This window comes from Rasamsonia emersonii (genome assembly GCF_000968595.1).
Source record: "Rasamsonia emersonii CBS 393.64 chromosome Unknown ctg1118621760646, whole genome shotgun sequence".
Lineage (NCBI taxonomy): Eukaryota > Fungi > Ascomycota > Eurotiomycetes > Eurotiales > Trichocomaceae > Rasamsonia > Rasamsonia emersonii.
In genome coordinates, this window is record NW_013562840.1 from 1 (window position 1) to 19,516 (window position 19,516).

Consider the following 19,516-nt stretch of genomic DNA (forward strand, 5'->3'; position numbering starts at 1 on the left):
ACCCTGCTTTCGGGGGTCAAGTCAGGAACAAGCTGTTTTAACCGGGTGAGCTGCCGGGGCGGTATCATCTCTGTTTCCTCGTCTGAGCCCACGGCGCTGTCGGCAAATGATGCTGCTGATGACGGCCCATCGGCTGTAGAGGAGCCATTTCTGCTGCTCCGGCTGCTCCGTGCATCGTCATCCCGGTCGTCGCCGTAGCCCTCGTCTCCTGCCGAACTTCTCTTCCTTCTCTTTGTCCCGCGTGGTTTCTCGTCGACAACTCCAACCGCAGTCTCGACGCATACGCCACAAGCTAGCTCCACGAGAAGCCGCTCGTCGTCCACCAGCCGCAGAACGCCTCTTGCAGCGTCAGCGTCGGATAGGACGACGCTGTGGATGGCGAGTCCGGGTGGCGGTGACAGGGCATACTCCAGCGTCTGGGCCGAGACGCGGACGCAACCCAGCGACGTCGCCAGGGAGGTGATCTTGGGCAGGGAAACGAGAGCTTTGCGAGACATGGCCAGAGCGAGGGATGCCGTGCCCTCCGTCTCGGCCGCGAGAATGTGGATGTCTTTTTGCTGCTTGTCTCCTCGCCGCTGTCTATGTCGTTCGATGCCCCTCACCAAGCCGTTCATCAAGCCACCTCCCCCGACACTGCATATCACAGCATCTACCGGAAGTGCCCTTGCGTCACCTTCATCATCCGCTGGGGGAAGCTGATATGCCAGCTCATCGACAATGGTACTGTTCCCTTCCCAGATGGCCTCGTGGTCAAACGGATGCAACGCGATCTTCACGACGTCATCGTCACTTCCCGGACCGTGCTTCTCCTCCTTCATTACGACATTCTTCATGTACTCGCCCGCAGCGGCAATCGTCTCGCCATGCTGGATGACTTCGGTGGCGCCAGCGGCACGAAGCTTCTGCACCATGAGCGGCGACGTCGAGGTGGGTAAGACGACGGTGCAGGGGTACGACAGCGAGCGCGCGGCGCAGACGGCTGCCAACCCGGCATTTCCTCCGGAAGAAGCGTAGAAATGGAGCTTGCGGCCTGCGTTGGCGGGATTGGAGATGTGGTGAAGGATGAGATTGCCCATTGCACTAGTCGACAAAGAAGAGGGTGTCAGTCTGTCAGACGTACAAAACTAGTGCTAGTCATATGAGAAATACTACTTACCGGGACTTGAACGACCCTCCTGGTTGAAGATTCTCCAGTTTCAGAAATATTCTGCTGTTAACAGACAACAGGATTAGTTAAAAAAAAAAGAAGAAATCAAGATGATACGTGATAATGGACTCACCATCCCGCTGCCCTCGACAACACAGCCGACTCCACTAGAGGCGTCTCTATCCATGGCAGCTGTTTCTTCTTAAACATCTTCTTTTCTTGCTCCTCCACGGAGGGGGAGGAGCAGTGAGGTTCGCAGTAGCTTCCCATGGCGATAGGATTGATGAATTAATCAACAATCTGATACGATATGATATTGTAGCTTGTATCAAGTCAGATTGATGAAGTAGACATAGATTGGAAGAATTAGTTATTAACCATGATATACGATAGGATAGTAAAGATTAAAAGATAAGGACTTAAAGTAAGTAAGCAAGCAAGCAAGCAGTAGAATAGAAAGAACAAGAATGAGAACGAGGACGAGAACAATGTAAGTAAGTAAATGACTGCTGACTGACTGACTTGCTTACATATTTATTTACTTATACTCACTATTTGTTACATCTATAATGAAACAGGCAGGTGTAGAATACATATATTACAATTATTACATTATCATTTATCAGCAGAATACCTAGGTGTGGCTGCCTTACCTGCCTGCCTGGTCGAGTACATGTATATAGATAGCTTATTTAGTACCTACCTAGTTTCTTTTACCAGCATGTTACATCATATCAGAAAGGCTTACTTTACGATACGATACAGCTTTCCGGGGAAAAGGTAGGGCAGAGGCCTCGTTGCCCGCGGGAAAGCTGATACCGACTTTCCCGTCCGTGCCGTGCTACACAGTAATATATAGTAATAGATACTTCCTGATATCGCCGACGGATAACCAACCATCTGGTTTGTTTCATTTCATGTGTCCTGTCCTGTCCTACCTAATCCTTATCCTATCCATGTACAGTTAGAGTTATAGTACAGTATTATGGTACAGGAAGTAGTGCATGAATGCATGCATGTACGGTCTTACATACATGCGTGCTTACGTCAGCAGGGGAATGGTAATTGTGCTCTGGCAATTCTCTAACCAGAGAGAGATAGGGACAAGAGAGGGCATCTACCAATGAACCGGATCAACCTGGATATGCGGACCACGTGTAGATAGAGGCTTCCTCATGCTCCCCATTTCATGCATCCCACTGGGATGCGCAATGCGTCAGTTTGAGCAGATTAGAGTTGTTGTCGTAGGTTTCGGAGATGTCTCTCCTCATTATATCCCCGCATCTTGGAGTGTTTTTAATCCTCAACGATGAGGGGAGGGAAAAGAATCTTCTTGGTCTTCTCGACATCCTTGCCGTATTCGAGATCGGCCCCGTAGGACGCCGCCGAGAACCTCCGCTTCGAGCGGTCCGCCGCGTCTACCCGCAGAAGGTCTAGAAGCTCCGCGGATTTCTCCGGCATGAATGGCTGCAGCAGGATCCCAGCCATCCTTAGAGATTCGCATACGTTGTAGATGATGCGGTGGGCCTGGTCGCGGTCCTTCCACGGCTCTGCCTGATGGAAATACTTTTGCGTCTATTGGTTTCCCCGTTAGCAGCGCGTACGCGTTATAACAGCATTATTGATCCGCACAGACCTTCTCGATTATTCCCATAATCTCTCGGAGAGCAGCTCTCGGGTTCAAGTTGTCCATATGATCCGCAACCCTCTGAGGAGCGGTCTCGATGAACGCTTGATGCGCACTATCAAGGTCGGAGGCGTTCGGAAGGTTGCCAGACGCCGCTGCCTCGATGTACGGGCGCAAGTCCCATTTTGCAACTCCCATGATGCGATGCGATAGGTTCCCAAGTCCCCATTGGAGCAGTTTCTTGTAGTCGCGGATGATGAATTCGTTGTCGTAGTCGGAGTCATCGCCAAGCGGTCCTTGATACGTGAGGAAGAAGCGCATCGTGTCAACACCAAAGCGGTCGATCGCAAAAAATGGATTGACAACATTGCCGGTTGATTTGGACATTTTCTCTTTGTTCATCGTCCAATGCCCGTGGATAAGGATATTCCGGGGAAGTGGAAGGTCAAGCGCCATCAGGAAGGCCGGCCAGTAGATGCAATGGAAGCTGGCAAGTCAGCGATTCCGCAGGAGCAGAACAAGAGTATCAACTGGAGTACTTACCGGACGATATCCTTTCCTATAACATGAACATCTGCCGGCCATCCAAGTTTATGTTCCTGGCCCGGCGGGAAAGGATATCCGGCTTTCGTCAGGTAGTTGATCAGAGCATCTAACCACACGTAGATGGTCTGCGTGTCGTCACCAGGGACGCGGATACCCCAGTTCAGGCGTTCCGCCGGTCTCGAGATGGAAAGATCTTGCAGTCCAGAAGACACAGACTTGATAAGTTCTGTCATATAACTTGCGGGTCTTACAAACGACTCGTTTTCCTTGTAGAATTGGAGCAGTCGGTCTTGAAATGCCGACAAACGGAAATGATAGTTTGTTTCTGACGACCATTCAACTTCTTTGCCCGTCTCCACAGAAACCTGAGGAGAGTTAGACTGCATTAAGAACCATTAAGATGAGATGTACCTACCATGACCTTCCTGCCAGTGGCCGGGTCCAAAGCGGATTGCACCGAAGACTGAGGGAAGAACGTCTCGTCGCTGACCGAGTACCACCCTTCATGCTTCGATGTGTATATGTATCCCCGATGTTGAAGCATTTCCTTCAAAAAACCCTTAGCCTATTGATCACTACCCAGGTCGTGCGTCACGTACCCAAAAATACCGCACCGCATCTTTGTGAGCCGCATCGGTGGTTCGTATGAAGTGGTCATGGTTCAGGTTGGCCGCCTTTACCAGAGCCTACAGGAAATCGGGTTAGAAACGCCAGTTGCAGGCAGGGGCTTGAATAGATACCAACCTCAAATGTCTTGCAATTCATATCGCAAAACGCCTGTGTGTCCATCCCCGCTGCCTGTGCAGCTCGTTGTATCTGTCTTATCGTCAGATATCAAGCCCTCCAAACCTGAAGGCGTGAAACAGAACCTTCATCCCATGTTCGTCGGTGCCTGTGAGGAATTGGGCGTCCTCCTTGCCGAGCAGCACCTGCCATCGTTTCAGGGTATCCCCGATGACCATTGAATACAGGTGTCCCACATGAGGTGCTACTCAAGTCAGCATGCAGTCTGCAGGGCTATCGCCAAGCTTAACTCACCTGCATTCACATAAAAAATGGGAGTCGTAACATAATAGGGCTTTCTGGCGCCCTCCGGGGCGGCCGCAGTCGCAAATCTCCGATGCCGAATGCTCGAGACATGGCGTGTATACCCGCGGGACGAGCAATTCCAAGAAGGCGATCTCGCCGGCAGATATTTCGACGCCCAAGAGAGGGCGCGCAATCGGCACTTTGCCGTCTCCATTGGGGGTTGTCGAGGAGAGATGCCAAGCAGCAGCATCTGACGGATACTTTTTGCGGAGTCCCTCGTCACCTCCGGTGGTCCAAGCTCCCTACACTTTTCAAACATTTCCGCTGCCTACCAGGCTGTCAATCAATTCTTCCTCCACCACATATTGGTCCTGGCAGAGCCGAACGACGTGTTATTTCCTTTGAAACAGACTGAGATTTATTTTTTTGATTTTTTGAAACTCGGATTCCTGGAATAATCTCCAACTTTCCTACCGTTTATCCAACATCAATACTTGCTCTTACCCCTCCGAGCAGCGCGCACGCAAGAACATAATAGAGATATGTCTACTCCGAGCGCGGACACGGTCACAAAAGTCTCAACAGATGGTACGTTCAGAAAATTTAGCTCAACGTATTTTTGATCTCTGTCTAAATTGCGCGGCAGGCGCCACGGATTTCGTCCAGTCCTTTTACTCCGCCCTCCAATCCAACCGGGGAACGATAGCGACATTTTACAGCCAGATGCCATCCACGATTCTCTTCAACGGGAATGTAGTCGCTGACGGGGCGGCAGTTCAGGATATTTTTGTGAATCAACTGCCGCCTACCCGTTTTGAAGTACAGTCCTTCGATTGCCAGGTCATCAACAGCCATTATCCCACCCCCACCGCTACGGGCGTCAAAACCCCGGCTCAGACGACCGTGAAGGACATGTCTTTACTGGTGACGGTCAGTGGATACGTGCAGTTTGGCGAGTCAAGGGATGCCCCCCAGCGCGGATTCAGCGAGACGTTTGTCCTGGTCCCCAACCCTGCCGCGAGCTCAACGGGGGGTGGCGCAAAGGGCAAGGGCAAAAAGGAGTGGTTGATCCAAAGTCAGAACTTCCGACTTGTCGTCTGAAACGCGAAGTTTTTGGATAGGAGGCAAGCGGGAGACACGTCGAAGAGCACATTTCCATCGCCCATCTCGAATCATTTACAGTCTGAATTTGGGTCATGGTGGCCTGTCGTGGCCACAGAAAAAAATACTATTACAATCTGGTGGAGTAGGAAGAGTGCCAGCGAGAGAAGGAGTGGGTTTAAGGCCACCATGTCGCTACCGTCCGAATACTTAGGGGTGATTTCTTCATCCTCAAGGACCGAAAACCGTCCGCCATATCGTCATACGCCTGAGAACACTTCGCCTTTTCGATGAATCGGTTACGAACTTGATGATCGCGGACGCATATTTGCTTTGACCCGCTCCAGCAGGTCCTCCCGCGATGCACCGTCGTCCGGCAGAAGCCCTCTCTGGGCACAGTCAGCAGCTTTCTCGACATATGGTATAACAAACCCACAGTCCGCAGCCATCTTCTCAACTCCTCGATGGTCCAATCGTCAGGGTCTATCCGAACGTGAGCATTGCTATGCAAATAAGAATAATGACATGCATGTACATACTTCCTCTTGGATCGCCCTCTGCAGGAAATATGTCACCGCCCCAGATTCCCCAGGCGGCGACGGCAGTGACGATTCCGGCGAATCCTGTTGCTTGTCAATATACATATGGAAATTTACTCAGTGTCATAAAACAGTCATGTACCAAGCAGGAGATTCTAGAAATCTGTTAGTTACAATGCTGTGCGATCCTAATCCAAGCTCACCTTGGAATTCAACATCCTGTCCAGTGGAGTAGGCATCCTGAAAGCGAGGTACTGCTAGGTACTAAGAATCAATTTGGTATACTTCTAGCGTTACGGATACAGCGACAGGTGGATCAGAAGAATAGGTTTAAGTAAGTTTAGAGATAGCATTCTAGGAAAGACACATGTCCTTCCCCTATTACACATCTATCTAGATTAATACAGCAATCTCCAGCTCCCCGCACGGCTGCCTAGTAGCACCGCCACACATACACATTGTTAGTTTTACACCAGCCACAAGCACAACCGCCAGCACCGCCACACGCTAAGGGTTTCCGGACTCGCTAAACCCTAATTCCGCATCCCACACATCGATCGATTCCAGGCCCGGCTGCTGTACCGTGCAAGGAGAGACAAGAGCTACATCCAGGCTTCTTCACTTCGTCCGTCACCTGTCTGTCTGTCTGTTTCTATACAGTCCCGTCTTACGACCGCCCACCATGCCTACCGAAGTCTCTGACATCAAGCAGTTCATTGAGATCTGCCGGCGGAAGGACGCTTCCTGTATGTTCGACCTCAATTGACATTTGCATTCATTCTCTTTGGGCACCATTCTGCATGGCCTCTTAATTTATTAGATATGCCCTATGAGATGATGCTATTCATACGAAAATTATTGTCTATTCTGGCCGCGATTGCTAATATCTCTTTCTTCTTTCACAGCCGCCCGGATCAAGCGCAACCGCAAGACCAACACGACCAAGTTCAAGGTCCGCTGCCACCGCTACCTGTACACCCTCGTCCTGAAGGATGCCGACAAGGCCGAGAAGCTGAAGCAGAGCTTGCCTCCTGGTGCGTTCATCCATTGAATTGAGTTTGGTTTCGCTGGCAGACGGTTGGGGCCATTGAGGACGAACATGGACTGACTGTGGTGCTGCCAACAGCTCTCAAGATTGTCGATGTCTCCAAGGGCGCCACCAACAAGAAGAAGTCTATCTAAGTTATCTGCGTAGTGGTGGATAGACTGGACTGGACTGTCGAGGCAGGCGAATGGAAGCGAACGACGGTTGACGAGGTCAGGTACATAATGCGATGATCAATTAATCAAAAGAAATCAACAAAAAAAGACATAGACTTCCCAGGGGAAAGGGAACTGGCATTGCTCCAGCTTGAGAGCTGCTGCAGGCATGCATGCAATGTTCCTACGTCTGTTTTCATATGGTGATTGCTCTATCAAATGCATGATGGACGGACCTTTCCCTTACGTACGATATAATTTTCCTTCAGGATGTTCCGGCTGGGACGTCTTGGAGTCTGAATACCAATTCAAAAACAGTTGAAAATACAACTATCTCCTTTGAAAACTCGTTTGTAACTGCGTCAATCACTTGATGTATACTTAAGTATGCGTGAACATGACAGCGCCATCAAATCGAAAAAACCCCAACCAGGTATATTCAGTATTTACATCCGGATAATGATAACAATAATTGCGACGACGAACCATCCTACTTTCTATCATAATAACCCAACTCCACATACGCATCAACCCCAAACCTGCTCAACATCTCCCGAACGTCTTGCTGATCCAGATCCGCCCGACTCCTCCGCAGCTCAAACTCACCGAAATAATTCGGCTCGTCGGAGACTTTCCGGAACGAGAGGCTCTCGAACAGCGCCAGACTCCGGGCGTTGGATTGGCCGATTTTGACGCTGAGGCAGGACAGCTTTTTCTTCGAAGAAGCGGTCCGTTCTTCTCCTTCTTTGCATTCTTGTTGGGAGAGGAATTCATCGACAATGTCAGATTCGTGATCGATGATGTACCGCAGGAAAGATAGCAGAGCGGCTCGGCCGAATCCTCGTCGCTGGTTCTGCTTTTCGGCGATCATGAGCTCGATCTCGCCGATGATCTTGTCGTTGTTGTCGTCGTCCTCGTCGAAGCGTAGGAAGAGGTTGACGTCCCCCAGCATTCGATCAGGGGCGTCGTCTTGCTCTGTGATTGTCGTAGTCGTGGTAGAATTCAAATCTTGTTGCTGCTGTACATCTTCGCCACGACTGCTGTCATTATTATTGACATTGTCGTCTCTCCGCAGTGGTAAGCAGACAATAAAAGTGAGCTTGTCGCCATCAGTCCGCCAGCTCTGCTGCATGGCATATTCCTCTTCTAGCGTCAGGGGCTCTGAAGCTGTCGCTTGTTGGATTTCCTATCCATCACAGTTAAGGAAAAATCCATCTTATGTAGAGCAATATGCATGAAAATAAAATGAGCCCGTTGAGATCGGGAAGAAAGAACAAGATACATTATAACAGAATTGAAATTACAAATAGCTATTACATATGCATATATGTGTTTATGTCCGGATGTATAATATATGAACATACCTCATCCTTCATCCACTCATGATATTTCGACACGTGCCATTTGGAGTATGGCACCAAGAGGACTCTGGATGTGGAGATTGCTGGCAAAAAAACAAACAATCGTATCAGTCAGGAATTCTCATTGAAGGTAGTTACTATTAATCAACTATTTCGTTTTATTATTTATATTTCTTCTAAATGTATGGGATTTTTTTTTATGGTTGGTTATTGGAACATACCGGTATTGGCGTTGAGGAGCATTTTCTTCCTTTTTTTTCCCTTGCCCGCCGCTTTGCTAACACGCTGACTCTAAGCTTAAGCAGCTGTCAGATCTTGCCTGCTGATTAAGTCATCCAATTCAGGCACGTTCTTTCGAATATCGTCTGGACAGGGAAGATGTGAGCGGAATTGCATTGGATACTGTACTTGATATTTTTTTTAGTTGCTGTTCATTTTGTCCGTTCTCCTGCCGACCAATCATGTATGCCTTCAATTGGCGCCACTCGCAACGTTTATCTATATTTCACCAATTCAACACTGCATAATCACATATCTAAGTCCGAAGAAAGTTAAATAAACCGAAAAGTTAATTAATTATCAAGGGAATATACGTAGACAGAGTTAGTATTACAAACTGACTCAACGATGCTGATAAACAAACACTACCTAGCAATAGGTCCAGCCGGTCTATATCATCAGTCGTACGTAACATGCGCTGGTATCGTACATATATTACTTCTTCTCTTCCTGCCCTGAGAATACATCAAACTTCACTACTTCCACCTCTAGCGTGTCCGTGTCGACGAGGATCAGCTCCCCCGTCTCATGGAACTTGGGGATCGCGAGAAGACGGACTCGAGGGGTAAGACTGTCGTCTGCGGCGTCGGGCATGTCTGCGTCCGTGCCGTTGAGACGGAAGGTGGATTCACCTTCTACCACTGTGGTTTTAAATTGAGGCTGGTTGCCAATGAAAAATATATGTGGACAGGCTTGCAGAATGAACGGATCGTGGGTTTGGAAGGGATAGCACCCTATTGTTCGTTAGCGCTATTTCATACAAGAAAGAGAATGAGTACGTAAGAGAAGAGGGGAGGTCTTACATAGCGTGTCAGGTGCAGTCGGAACTGCACATCTCCACCTCAGCATCGCTTCCATAATCCTCAGTCGAGTATCCCCATCGTCTCTATCCGATTCAACATTTCCATCCTCATCGGCAAAGTCCAAGTAACGAAGAACATCGTCGACATTCTGGCCACTGCAACCCCACAGACGCCATCCTTCCACATAACCTTCCCATGGGTTGGTGACACTGTCGAACCAACCAGGCTCCGCATTTTCATCTCCAGGCCGACTATCCGAGCAGTATGCCCTGGCCCTGGGTAGCATTGCTCGATGAATTCCTTGCTGAGGAAGGGAGAAATTGGCCGGGTCCGTCTCGCCCGGCATAAGTGTCACGGGTATGCTGGGAAGAATCTCTGTGAGAAAAGAATCGAGTTGTGTAATTGGAGAAGGATTGTAAGCGGATGCATCATAGCCGTACTTCTTCGGAGCCGGCTTCTTTTTGCCGTCAGTGGCACTGTCAGCATTTGCTGCATTAGCGGTTTCTGCGTCGCCCAGCGAATTTCCAGCAATAATGAGCCGGCTGATCCTTGACGCGCAAGGCTCATCTTCCTCAGAAGGCCCGGTGTACCCAAGCAGATAATCCGTCAAGAGCTCCAGGGCCAGAGTATCGCTCGAAGTTCCAGTGATGCCCAGACCACTAACAAAAGCTATCTTTGTCGAGCCTTTCCTTTTCTTCTCGTCAGGCTGCTCCAGTTTGCTGTCTACATTATCACTGGCGGCCCTCTCCCATCGTCGAGGCTGGGGAGGAAAGTCAGGGACTTTGATGTCGATGACTTCAAAGTCGCCGTTTGAATTTTCTGTTCCCAGAACAGCAATAATCACACCGGTCACTAAATGTGTTGTTCGTAGCACATTTCCCGTCAACCGAAGACGACCCGATTCGTCTTCCAACATTATCTGCGTTAACGACGGATTTGACGGATCGACATAGGTACGACGAGGGGGTGGAGCGGCAGTAAAGTGCTGAATTCTGTCAGCTTATAGTCTAAACGACCGAAAAATAATGGGGAAAAAAAAGGAAAAGGAACAGGGTATAGGGTAACACACATCTTTGACCACATCATCCAGGATATTCGGCTTCAGCGGCAGATCCATGTATACAGTCCCCACAACCCAGCAGAGCTCTCCTTGTCGCACATCCAGCACTCTCTCCACCCGACGGGCATGTTCCCCTGCGATCTAACTCATCGTCAGTCGTCCACGAATCGTACTCTCCCCAGATGACAACTGATATGTACCATCCCCAGGGATTCTTACACTGAAACCATCCCACGCCTCTTTTGCAACCTGTTCTGCTGCCGGTTTCAACCTCGCGAGACGCAAGAAGTACATGTCGCCATATTGTTGTTGGTAATGCCGGTTATCCGCCCTTGGTAGCTGGAAGGTGTGAAGAGGGCTGTAGAAGGATGCGGCGCGGTATTGAGGGGGGTATTCCGTGTCGCTAAAAATTAAATCTCATCAGTAACATCAAAAGAGAATATAGAGGGTCCGCAAATCTGAATAGTTCTATACCACAGCGTCGTGCGAGCGGGGTTCGACCTACCTTGGCGGTTTGAGGAATCGACTTTCTGAATTGTCGGTCATGCTGTCGATATGATTATTTCATTCATCAACGTCAATTGTGAAATAAAAAAGAAATTCTATGCGAAGCTCCAAGTCAAGCAGCAGACCTTGATCATTGAATTGTGGTGATGCAGATGTCCCTGCGGAGAATTGAGTGACGCGCATCACGCGTTTTTTGGCGTTCGCGGAAGTAATATGTTACCGCCTTGGGACAAGCTCGATCCGACCTACAACAGATCCACCATTGAGAGAATCTTCTTATCTACCATATTGATCCTTGGATCGAAACTGCAACGTCTGTTCAATTCAGATTACTCTATTTCTGGAATCTTGACGGTATCGCTGAATATGTGACAACAGTCTGATACGAGACGTGCTGCCCTTAGCAAGACCCTCGAGCGTTTCAGACAAAGAAAGAGAATTGAAAATCCATCCATCAAGACAGCCGATGATCTTTGCTAAACAAATAAGCAAATAAAGAGGACAACATTTGCCAATTTGCCAATATACAGAGCTGGATCAGTCTGTCAAATGCAGGAACTGACCTCTAACCTAGGTAGGCAAGGATGCCTCGGTTCGGCTCCGATAGCTTGCTCTATCCCCGCATACTCCGTATTCCTCCACCTCCGCGTCTCTCAGAACGATCGATATATTATTGAATCAATTTTCTGGAGGGCTTCTGTCTTCAACGATAGTCTATTGGTGATGATGAAATGAGCCTGCTACTTGTCGATTGAATTATCTTCTCTCTTTTTTTTACCAGAACAGTTACAAGGCTAACGCGCGTATCTGCCATTGTTGAATCTATTAGTGTCTACAAACTCAATTGACCAATTAATCTCACTACTAGGACTAAGAATAAGCTGCTTTGAAGACCGCTGAGCCCGCTGACCGTTTCCGGTCTTCCTCAACCATGTCTCTGCACACCCCGCTATGCTCACTTCTCGGAATCCAACACCCTATCCTCTTGGCCGGAATGGCCAAGGCCTCTGGCGCACCGCTGGCTGCTGCCGTCTCCAATGCAGGCGGCCTGGGCAGCGTTGGCGGTCTGGGCTACACGCCAGCGCAGCTCTCCGAGATGCTCACCGAACTCAAGTCCCTCCTGCGCGACCCCAACCTCCCATTCGGCGTGGATCTGGCCCTGCCGCAGGTCGGCGGAAGCGCCCGCAAGACGAACCATGACTACACGCACGGCCAGCTGGACGAGCTGATCGAAGTGGTGATCTCGCACGGCGCGAAGCTGTTCATCTGCGCCGTCGGCGTGCCGCCCGAGCGCACCATCAAGCGCCTTCACGAGGCCGGGATCTTGGTGATGAACATGGTCGGCGCGCCCAAGCACGCAGAGAAGGCGCTCAAACTCGGCGTGGACATTATATGTGCCCAGGGGGGTGAAGGCGGTGGCCATACCGGAGACATCCCTTTCTCCGTCCTCATCCCGGCTGTCGTGGACGTGGTCAAGAATTACAAAAGCCCTATGACGGGGAAGACGCCTCTGGTGGTTGCCGCCGGCGGCGTCAGCGATGGTCGAAGCCTGGCTGCGTCGCTGATGCTGGGAGCGTCCGGCGTGTGGGTGGGCACTCGCTTCGTCGCATCGGAGGAGAGCGGCGCAAGCCAGCAGCACAAGAAAGCAGTAGTCTCCGCAGGATTCGGGGACACGATCCGGACGCTTGTGGTGTCGGGACGACCGCTGCGGGTGCTGCCCAACGAGTACATCAAGAAATGGGAGGAGCGGCCGGAGGAGATCGCGCGGTTGACGCAGCAGGGCATCGTCCCGATGATGCACGACATCGACGAGGGCAAGGAGGACGTCGACATGCCCTTCCTGATGGGCAGTGTCTCTGCCATCATTAAAGACATCAAGCCCGCGCGGACGATTGTCGAGGACATGGTGAAGGAAGCGGTCGAGATGCTGAAGCTGGGTCATACATATATCAACAACAAAGGCGGCGCCACTACCACTGCCAGCAAGCTCTAACTGACTCCTAGCACATACTTACTACGACTAATGAGGAATTTCGAATGTGACTGCCAAGTTGTTACACATGTACACATATCACCAGTCGTATCGAATCAATGACTGTAAAAAAAGAAGGCAAAAGAAGAAACGCACGATATGTTTTCGACAGCTAAAAGCAAGCAAGCAGAGTCCCTAATGGAGACACGGAGAAAAGAGAGTGTGTGAGAGAAAGACAGGGAAGCAAGCATATAAAGAGGCTGAGACATCTCTCTACGGAACGGAATTGGCAGCAATGACTTGGATTGATTGTATTGTGGAACTTCATTTATCTGCTGCTTCCATCGATAAGTCAGTCAATCAGTCAATCAATCAAACAGCCACTTCGAATCTCCCTCCCACCCCCCTTTCTCTTTCTCTTTCATTGGGATCAGACTAGAGACAGGCAATTGACAATAGGATCATGACACCAGTCACACAATGCAACAGAGTACAGTACCGTAAGCCAGACTGACCACCTATGGTCTACCTTACCTAGGTAAGTAAGGTAGAGCAGACAGACGGCTGGGCAAACAAAGACAACGGACAACAGATAGGTATCAGTCAACCATATTTAGCACATTTGATCGCGTCGAGTCAATCGCCTTGCTGATCCGGATTTCTGTCTCCAACACAGCGACAACGAGGGAACAGCCGTTACGAACACCCGTTGACCACGGCTTTGTTACCGTTGGTGCGTGCTTCCGCGAGGGCAGGCGGCGGCGGCGGCCCATACACGGGCTTCTCGGGTTGCTGCTGTTCGGATCCGTGCTCACGGACGGCTTCATGATGTCCACTGTTGAGCTCATATTCCTCCTCGTCACTGATCACCTCATCATCTTCATCCTCATAGTCCTCATCATACTCACTCTCTGTGCCTTCATCATCTCCATCCAACTCTCCCGTAATCCCCTGGCCCGGCCCTGTTCTTGCATCCGACGACATAGCGCCTCCAGATGGTTGCTCTTCTTGCGCCACTTCTCCAGCTCTTCCTGGTTCCGGGTCCGCTCTTCGGCCATCTCCAGAATGTTTCGGTTGGTTTGGTCGTGTTTGCGCGTCAGGGTCAGGTTCTCCTTCTCCAGCCGTTTGGTCTTCTTTGACATTTCCTCCATCTCCTTGCGGAATGTAAGGAAGAGCTCGTTGCTATTGTTGAGTGTATCTTCGACCTATGACGTGCCTCAGAAACGGGCTCCAGATAGTTTCGACAGTTGCGCCTACCTGTTTGAACTTCTCAACATAGATATTGAGCTGGCTGCGAAGCTCGGCCTCGGTATGTGAGAAGGTCGACACCTGCGAGCTGAGAGCACGACATCGAGCAGCCTCATTCTCCGCAGCGCGGCGCTGCTCCTCGTACTTGGCAGTCAGGCTCTGGATTTCGGCATCCTTACTGCGCAAAACGCCCCTTGTAGTGCGATTCGCGCAATTCAAACTTCTCGCCAATGGTCTTGATCTTTGCGCGAAGCCTAGAACCTCGAGTTAGAGTCGCGGCATGAATCCAGAAACGTAGCAGCACTCACGCCTCTTCCATGTCGATATCCATCTTCTCGTTCTTCGGGTTGCCCTTGGAGTTCATCACATCCTGGATATCGTACAGAAGCGAGTCAAGACGTTCGTTAACGATCATGCGCGCCTTTCTCTCATTCTCCTCGAGCCTCTTATTCTCATCCTGCAGACGCATGCCAATCAGCGTCACATCGTTCCAATCGCAGCCGTGAGTCAACCCACTTTCACTTTCTTGTTCTCCTTGGTGAGCTCTCTGCACAGCTTCTCGAGCTTGTCCTTCATGGTAGCTGTTTTGTTCAACTCCGACTTGCCCTTGTCTTGGTCTTTCTGCAATTGATCCGCTCGTTTCTTGCTTTTCGCATAGTCGCGGTCCAGCTTTTTCATGTCCGCCAACAGCTCCGTATACTTCTTATGCACCGTCTCCAGTCGAGTCATTGGCGATTCGATATTGCTCAGCAGCTGGTTGAGATCCCGCGTCGCCTTCTTCACCTCGCGTTCTGTAACAAACCTCGTTAGGGCACGGACCGGCATCTAGGTGGCAGAGGAACACATAGTATGAGTTACGCACCGATCTCGGCTTCTTGATCCTTCTCTCCCGCGGCATCTTGCTCCAGCTGAGAGATCTTAGCTGCCAACAGCTTCGACGTCTCATTGGGGTCATTTGCGACCTTCTTCCCCTTGGCCTTTTTCGACATTGCGGCGGATGACATGGCTAATGGCGCACAATTATACTGGACGAATGGTCGTGGGGTGGCTGACGAGGTCTGGGTAGTGTTCGCGTGATCGTTCCTGGCCGATAAAACGAAAGGATCGCTAGTAATCCGAGGAGCGTAGGAGACAGCAACAGCCATGCCTGGACCGCAACTGACTCAGTTGCGGTCAGGCAGTCGACTAGACTATTTCCGACAGTCCTCTCCAGCTACGGCTGGTAAAGATTTCTGCGTGATGTAGCGCAGAAGACCGGCACTCGCGTCGGCGAAGACACTGGTGAATTTTTCAGATGCCCGGAGATTGCTAACGATTGACAGCCACGCACGGAAATATCCGGCAAAAGCAGAAGAGACCAGGACAGACAGCGGTGTTCGTAGGCGGCCGCAGAACTCGGTGCCTGGCAGAGGCAGTCTCGAGCAGAATGACGAGAGGCTCGAGGATCTTGCCGGAGACACGAAGCCAGTCGTAAGAGGGGGATGCACACTTGGCCAATCCGAGTCTAGTGCGAAATTCTCGCTGCTCGTCTCGGCGGCCGCGGCACGCAGCCAGATCGTCGTTACGCGACCTCCGGCTCTCCGCAGGAATTGCGCTTCTGACAGCTCGCTAGCAGCCCTACTGTTGTCGAGGACGCCCGTCCAGAATCCTATTGGAAGCAGGGCTTGTCGCGTGCTGACTCAATTGGGCGTGTTTCGTCTTTGCCGCCACCGTGCGACCTCCGCCTGTGGTCCGTTCCTGTCCGAGGCTCCGGAGTTACGGTACCCTATATAAAGCAGGCTTGACATGCGAGGACCTTGGCAGCTCTGACTAGTCGAACCATCTACTTCCTTCCTCCGATTTTCTCGTGGCAACTCGCCCGTCATGTTGCGCGCGTCGCTAGGCGTGCGCAAAAATGGACTGTCTCTGCTACAACCAGCGGCCAAAGCGCCGTTGCGGACGCCAGGCTCTCGACTGTCGGGGTTGGCATTGCCTCGTCGAGCTGCATCGACAGTAACGGATCTGAAGAACTTTCCCGCCGTTGGCGAGAAGCTCCACGGCTTTACGGTTCGGGATAAAAAGCATGTCCCCGAACTGCATCTCTCCGCTGTCCTCCTGAAACACGACAAGACGGACGCAGAATACCTCCATGTGGCGAGAGAGGACAAGAACAATGTCTTCAGCATCGGCTTCAAGACGAATCCTCCGGACGCGACAGGAGTACCTCACATCCTTGAACATACCACATTATGTGGTAGCGAGAAGTCAGCGCCTCCAGTGAACCCATGCAACTCATGGTTTGGCTAACGTTTGTTCCATAGGTACCCTGTCCGCGATCCCTTCTTCAAGATGCTGCCTCGATCGCTCTCTAATTTTATGAATGCGTTTACCTCCTCTGACCATACGACCTACCCGTTCGCCACCACCAACAGACAAGATTTTAAGAATCTGCTGTCCGTCTACCTCGATGCTACGCTCCATCCGCTGCTGAAGGAGGAGGACTTCAGACAAGAGGGATGGAGAATAGGACCTGAGAACCCAAGGGCTGCGGAGGAACGCGGAGGGTCACCGGAGGCTAGCAAACAGCTCGAAGACATTGTCTTCAAGGGCGTGGTTTACAATGAGATGAAGGGTCAGATGTCCGATGCGAACTACCTGTACTATATCCGGTTCAAGGAGCACATCTTCCCAGCGATCAACAACTCCGGCGGCGATCCCCAGTTTATAACGGATTTGACGCACAAGCAGTTGGTCGACTTCTCGCGGAAAAATTATCACCCTAGCAACGCGAAGATCTTCACCTACGGTGATATGCCGCTGAGCGATCATCTTGAACAGATTGGAAGTGTTTTGAACGGCTTTGACAAGGGAACAGCTGACAAGGATGTCAAGCTGCCGCTCGATCTCAGCCGCGGACCTATCAACGTGACCATACCAGGCCCCATCGACACATTCACCAGTGAGGACAGGCAATACAAGACTTCGACTGCTTGGCTGATGGGTGACACCGCCGACGTTGTCGAGACGTTCTCCGCGGGGATACTTTCGTCGCTGCTCCTTGATGGCTACGGCTCCCCTATGTATCGGGCACTAGTTGAAAGTGAGCTTGGCTCATCATTCACACCCAACACCGGTCTGGACACTTCGAGTAAGAAACCCATCTTTTCTGTCGGTGTGAATGGAGTCAGGGAAGAGGATGTGCCAAGGGTTAACGAGGCGATCCGAAACGTGTTCCACGAATGTCTCTCGAATGGGTTCAGCGACGACAAGGTTCAGGGGTACCTCCATCAGTTGGAGCTCGCTCTGAGACATAAAACTGCCAATTTTGGAATTGGAGTCATGGAGAAGACATTGTCGTCCTGGTTCAACGGCAATGACCCTATGAAAGAACTTGCGTGGAATGACGTCATCGACGAATTCAAAAGGAGATACGCACAAGGTGGCTATCTCGAGTCTCTGTTGCAGAAGTACCTCCTCAACGATAATTACATGACTTTCACCATGGTTGGGTCACCGACGTTCAACGAAGAGTTAGATGCGAAAGAAAAGGCCCGAAAGGATGCTAAACTCGCGGAACTAACAGCCAAGTTCGGCTCAGTTGAGAATGCGGTTGCCCACCTTGACAAGGAGGAGCTGGAGCTGCTCAAGATCCAGGAAAATGCTCAACATGCGGATGTCAGCTGCTTGCCTTCGCTTCATGTCAGCGATATTTCCAGGGAGAAAGAGCGCAAACCCGTGCGAGAAGGCAAAGTGGACAACGTCGATGTCGTTTGGCGCGAAGCACCAACAAATGGTCTTACCTACTTCCAAGCTCTAAACGCCTTGGATGACTTGCCGAACGAGCTTCGTTTATTGATTCCGCTCTTCAATGACTGTATTATGCGGCTAGGCACTGCTAACAGAACCATGGAGCAATGGGAAGACCTCATTAAATTGAAGACCGGGGGAGTCTCGACATCCACCTACCTGGTCTCATCTCCAACGGAGTTGGGTAAATTCAGCGAAGGGCTGCAGTTTTCTGGTTACGCCTTGGACAAAAATGTTCCTACGATGCTTGAGATCATCCGCGCTCTCATCACCGAAACCGACTTTACAAGCGCGGCGGCACCAAAAATGCTCCTAGAACTCTTGCGTTCCACAACGAACGGGGCCTTGGACGCTGTTGCGGGGTCTGGTCACCGTTATGCTGCGAATGCTGCTGCAGCTACGTTGTCAAGAAGGTTCTGGGTTCAAGAGCAGCAGTCTGGGTTGACCCAATTACAAGCAACGGCTAATCTTCTTCGCGATGCCGAAAGTTCGCCGGATCGACTCGACGAGCTTCTACAGAAGCTTCGACTGATCCAGTCATTTGCTATCTCAAGGTCACACAAACTCCGGGTGCGTATGGTCTGCGAGCCTAATAGCGCGGCTGAGAACGAAAGCACCTTGCAAAAATGGCTTTCTGCTCTCCCTCAAACTCCCACCATTCCCAAGACGGCGAAAGACGATCAACCCACCGGCGCATCCGGAATGGTGCTCTATGATCTCCCATATAAGGTCTACTACTCTGGACTTGCGATGGAGACAGTCCCATTCGTCGATCCGTCCAGTGCGCCGCTCAGTGTGCTCTCTCAGCTTCTGACACATAAGTACCTGCACCCCGAAATTCGAGAAAAGGGCGGTGCGTACGGTGCCGGTGCCAGCAACGCGCCGATCAAGGGTGTCTTCACCCTCTCCAGCTACCGCGATCCCAACCCGCTCAACACTCTCAATGTGTTTAAGAACAGCGGAGTCTTTGCGCGGGATCGCTCCTGGAGCGAAAAGGAACTTGAAGAAGCAAAACTGAGCATCTTCCAAGGACTTGATGCGCCGACCAGTGTCGACGAGGAAGGGATGCAGTATTTCATGAGCGGCGTTACACATGAGATGGACCAGCGTTGGAGAGAACAGGTCCTTGACGTGACTGCCAAGGACGTCAACGAGGTCGCCCAGAAGTTCCTGGTCGATGGGCCGCGACAGGCGGTCTGCGTGCTTGGCGAGAAGAAAGAATTCGCTGACTCGGGAGAGTGGGACATGAAAAAGCTGTCATTGAAGTCCCAAGAAGAGATCCCAGCGGATATGGGCGGCGAAGTATCCTGC

General features: G+C 50.9%; 9 protein-coding genes across 9 annotated transcripts; 3 read left to right on the top strand and 6 right to left on the bottom strand.

The window, feature by feature from the left end:
* Nucleotides 1-2: 2 nt before the first annotated feature.
* T310_8070 (L-serine dehydratase) lies at nucleotides 3-2,047 on the bottom strand (the record flags this gene model as incomplete). Its single annotated transcript, XM_013469138.1, has 7 exons — nucleotides 3-1,124; nucleotides 1,157-1,207; nucleotides 1,281-1,339; nucleotides 1,700-1,711; nucleotides 1,801-1,846; nucleotides 1,896-1,988; nucleotides 2,045-2,047. Coding segments are annotated over 7 exons (1,386 nt in total), but the record flags the coding sequence as incomplete, so codon positions are not given.
* Nucleotides 2,048-2,443: 396 nt separating this feature from the next.
* T310_8071 (Methionine--tRNA ligase) lies at nucleotides 2,444-4,563 on the bottom strand (the record flags this gene model as incomplete). The annotated part of the gene is made up of 8 exons (XM_013469139.1): nucleotides 2,444-2,722; nucleotides 2,784-3,261; nucleotides 3,318-3,685; nucleotides 3,736-3,885; nucleotides 3,920-4,006; nucleotides 4,065-4,136; nucleotides 4,170-4,249; nucleotides 4,359-4,563. The coding sequence occupies 8 exons, from the start codon at nucleotides 4,561-4,563 to the stop codon at nucleotides 2,444-2,446; spliced, it is 1,719 nt and encodes a 572-aa protein (XP_013324593.1).
* Nucleotides 4,564-4,891: 328 nt separating this feature from the next.
* T310_8072 (Complex: NXT1 binds to RNA binding mRNA-export factor TAP) lies at nucleotides 4,892-5,450 on the top strand (the record flags this gene model as incomplete). The annotated part of the gene is made up of 2 exons (XM_013469140.1): nucleotides 4,892-4,937; nucleotides 4,996-5,450. The coding sequence occupies 2 exons, from the start codon at nucleotides 4,892-4,894 to the stop codon at nucleotides 5,448-5,450; spliced, it is 501 nt and encodes a 166-aa protein (XP_013324594.1).
* A 231-nt stretch (nucleotides 5,451-5,681) lies between these two features.
* Nucleotides 5,682-6,228, bottom strand: T310_8073 (uncharacterized protein; the record flags this gene model as incomplete). The annotated part of the gene is made up of 5 exons (XM_013469141.1): nucleotides 5,682-5,839; nucleotides 5,883-5,933; nucleotides 5,990-6,073; nucleotides 6,132-6,144; nucleotides 6,193-6,228. The coding sequence occupies 5 exons, from the start codon at nucleotides 6,226-6,228 to the stop codon at nucleotides 5,682-5,684; spliced, it is 342 nt and encodes a 113-aa protein (XP_013324595.1).
* Nucleotides 6,229-7,679: 1,451 nt separating this feature from the next.
* T310_8074 (N-acetyltransferase) lies at nucleotides 7,680-8,793 on the bottom strand (the record flags this gene model as incomplete). Its single annotated transcript, XM_013469142.1, has 3 exons — nucleotides 7,680-8,375; nucleotides 8,554-8,633; nucleotides 8,772-8,793. The coding sequence occupies 3 exons, from the start codon at nucleotides 8,791-8,793 to the stop codon at nucleotides 7,680-7,682; spliced, it is 798 nt and encodes a 265-aa protein (XP_013324596.1).
* Nucleotides 8,794-9,264: 471 nt separating this feature from the next.
* Nucleotides 9,265-11,238, bottom strand: T310_8075 (DNA-directed DNA polymerase; the record flags this gene model as incomplete). The annotated part of the gene is made up of 5 exons (XM_013469143.1): nucleotides 9,265-9,563; nucleotides 9,633-10,617; nucleotides 10,702-10,833; nucleotides 10,912-11,095; nucleotides 11,198-11,238. The coding sequence occupies 5 exons, from the start codon at nucleotides 11,236-11,238 to the stop codon at nucleotides 9,265-9,267; spliced, it is 1,641 nt and encodes a 546-aa protein (XP_013324597.1).
* An 892-nt stretch (nucleotides 11,239-12,130) lies between these two features.
* Nucleotides 12,131-13,192, top strand: T310_8076 (Nitronate monooxygenase; the record flags this gene model as incomplete). Its single annotated transcript, XM_013469144.1, has 1 exon — nucleotides 12,131-13,192. One exon carries the CDS (start codon nucleotides 12,131-12,133, stop codon nucleotides 13,190-13,192), a length of 1,062 nt encoding a protein of 353 aa, XP_013324598.1.
* A 675-nt stretch (nucleotides 13,193-13,867) lies between these two features.
* Nucleotides 13,868-15,564, bottom strand: T310_8077 (uncharacterized protein; the record flags this gene model as incomplete). The annotated part of the gene is made up of 5 exons (XM_013469145.1): nucleotides 13,868-14,353; nucleotides 14,429-14,597; nucleotides 14,728-14,876; nucleotides 14,936-15,210; nucleotides 15,282-15,564. 5 exons carry the CDS (start codon nucleotides 15,562-15,564, stop codon nucleotides 13,868-13,870), a joined length of 1,362 nt encoding a protein of 453 aa, XP_013324599.1.
* A 718-nt stretch (nucleotides 15,565-16,282) lies between these two features.
* Nucleotides 16,283-19,516, top strand: T310_8078 (Pitrilysin family metalloprotease (Cym1); the record flags this gene model as incomplete). Its single annotated transcript, XM_013469146.1, has 2 exons — nucleotides 16,283-16,695; nucleotides 16,720-19,516. Coding segments are annotated over 2 exons (3,210 nt in total), but the record flags the coding sequence as incomplete, so codon positions are not given.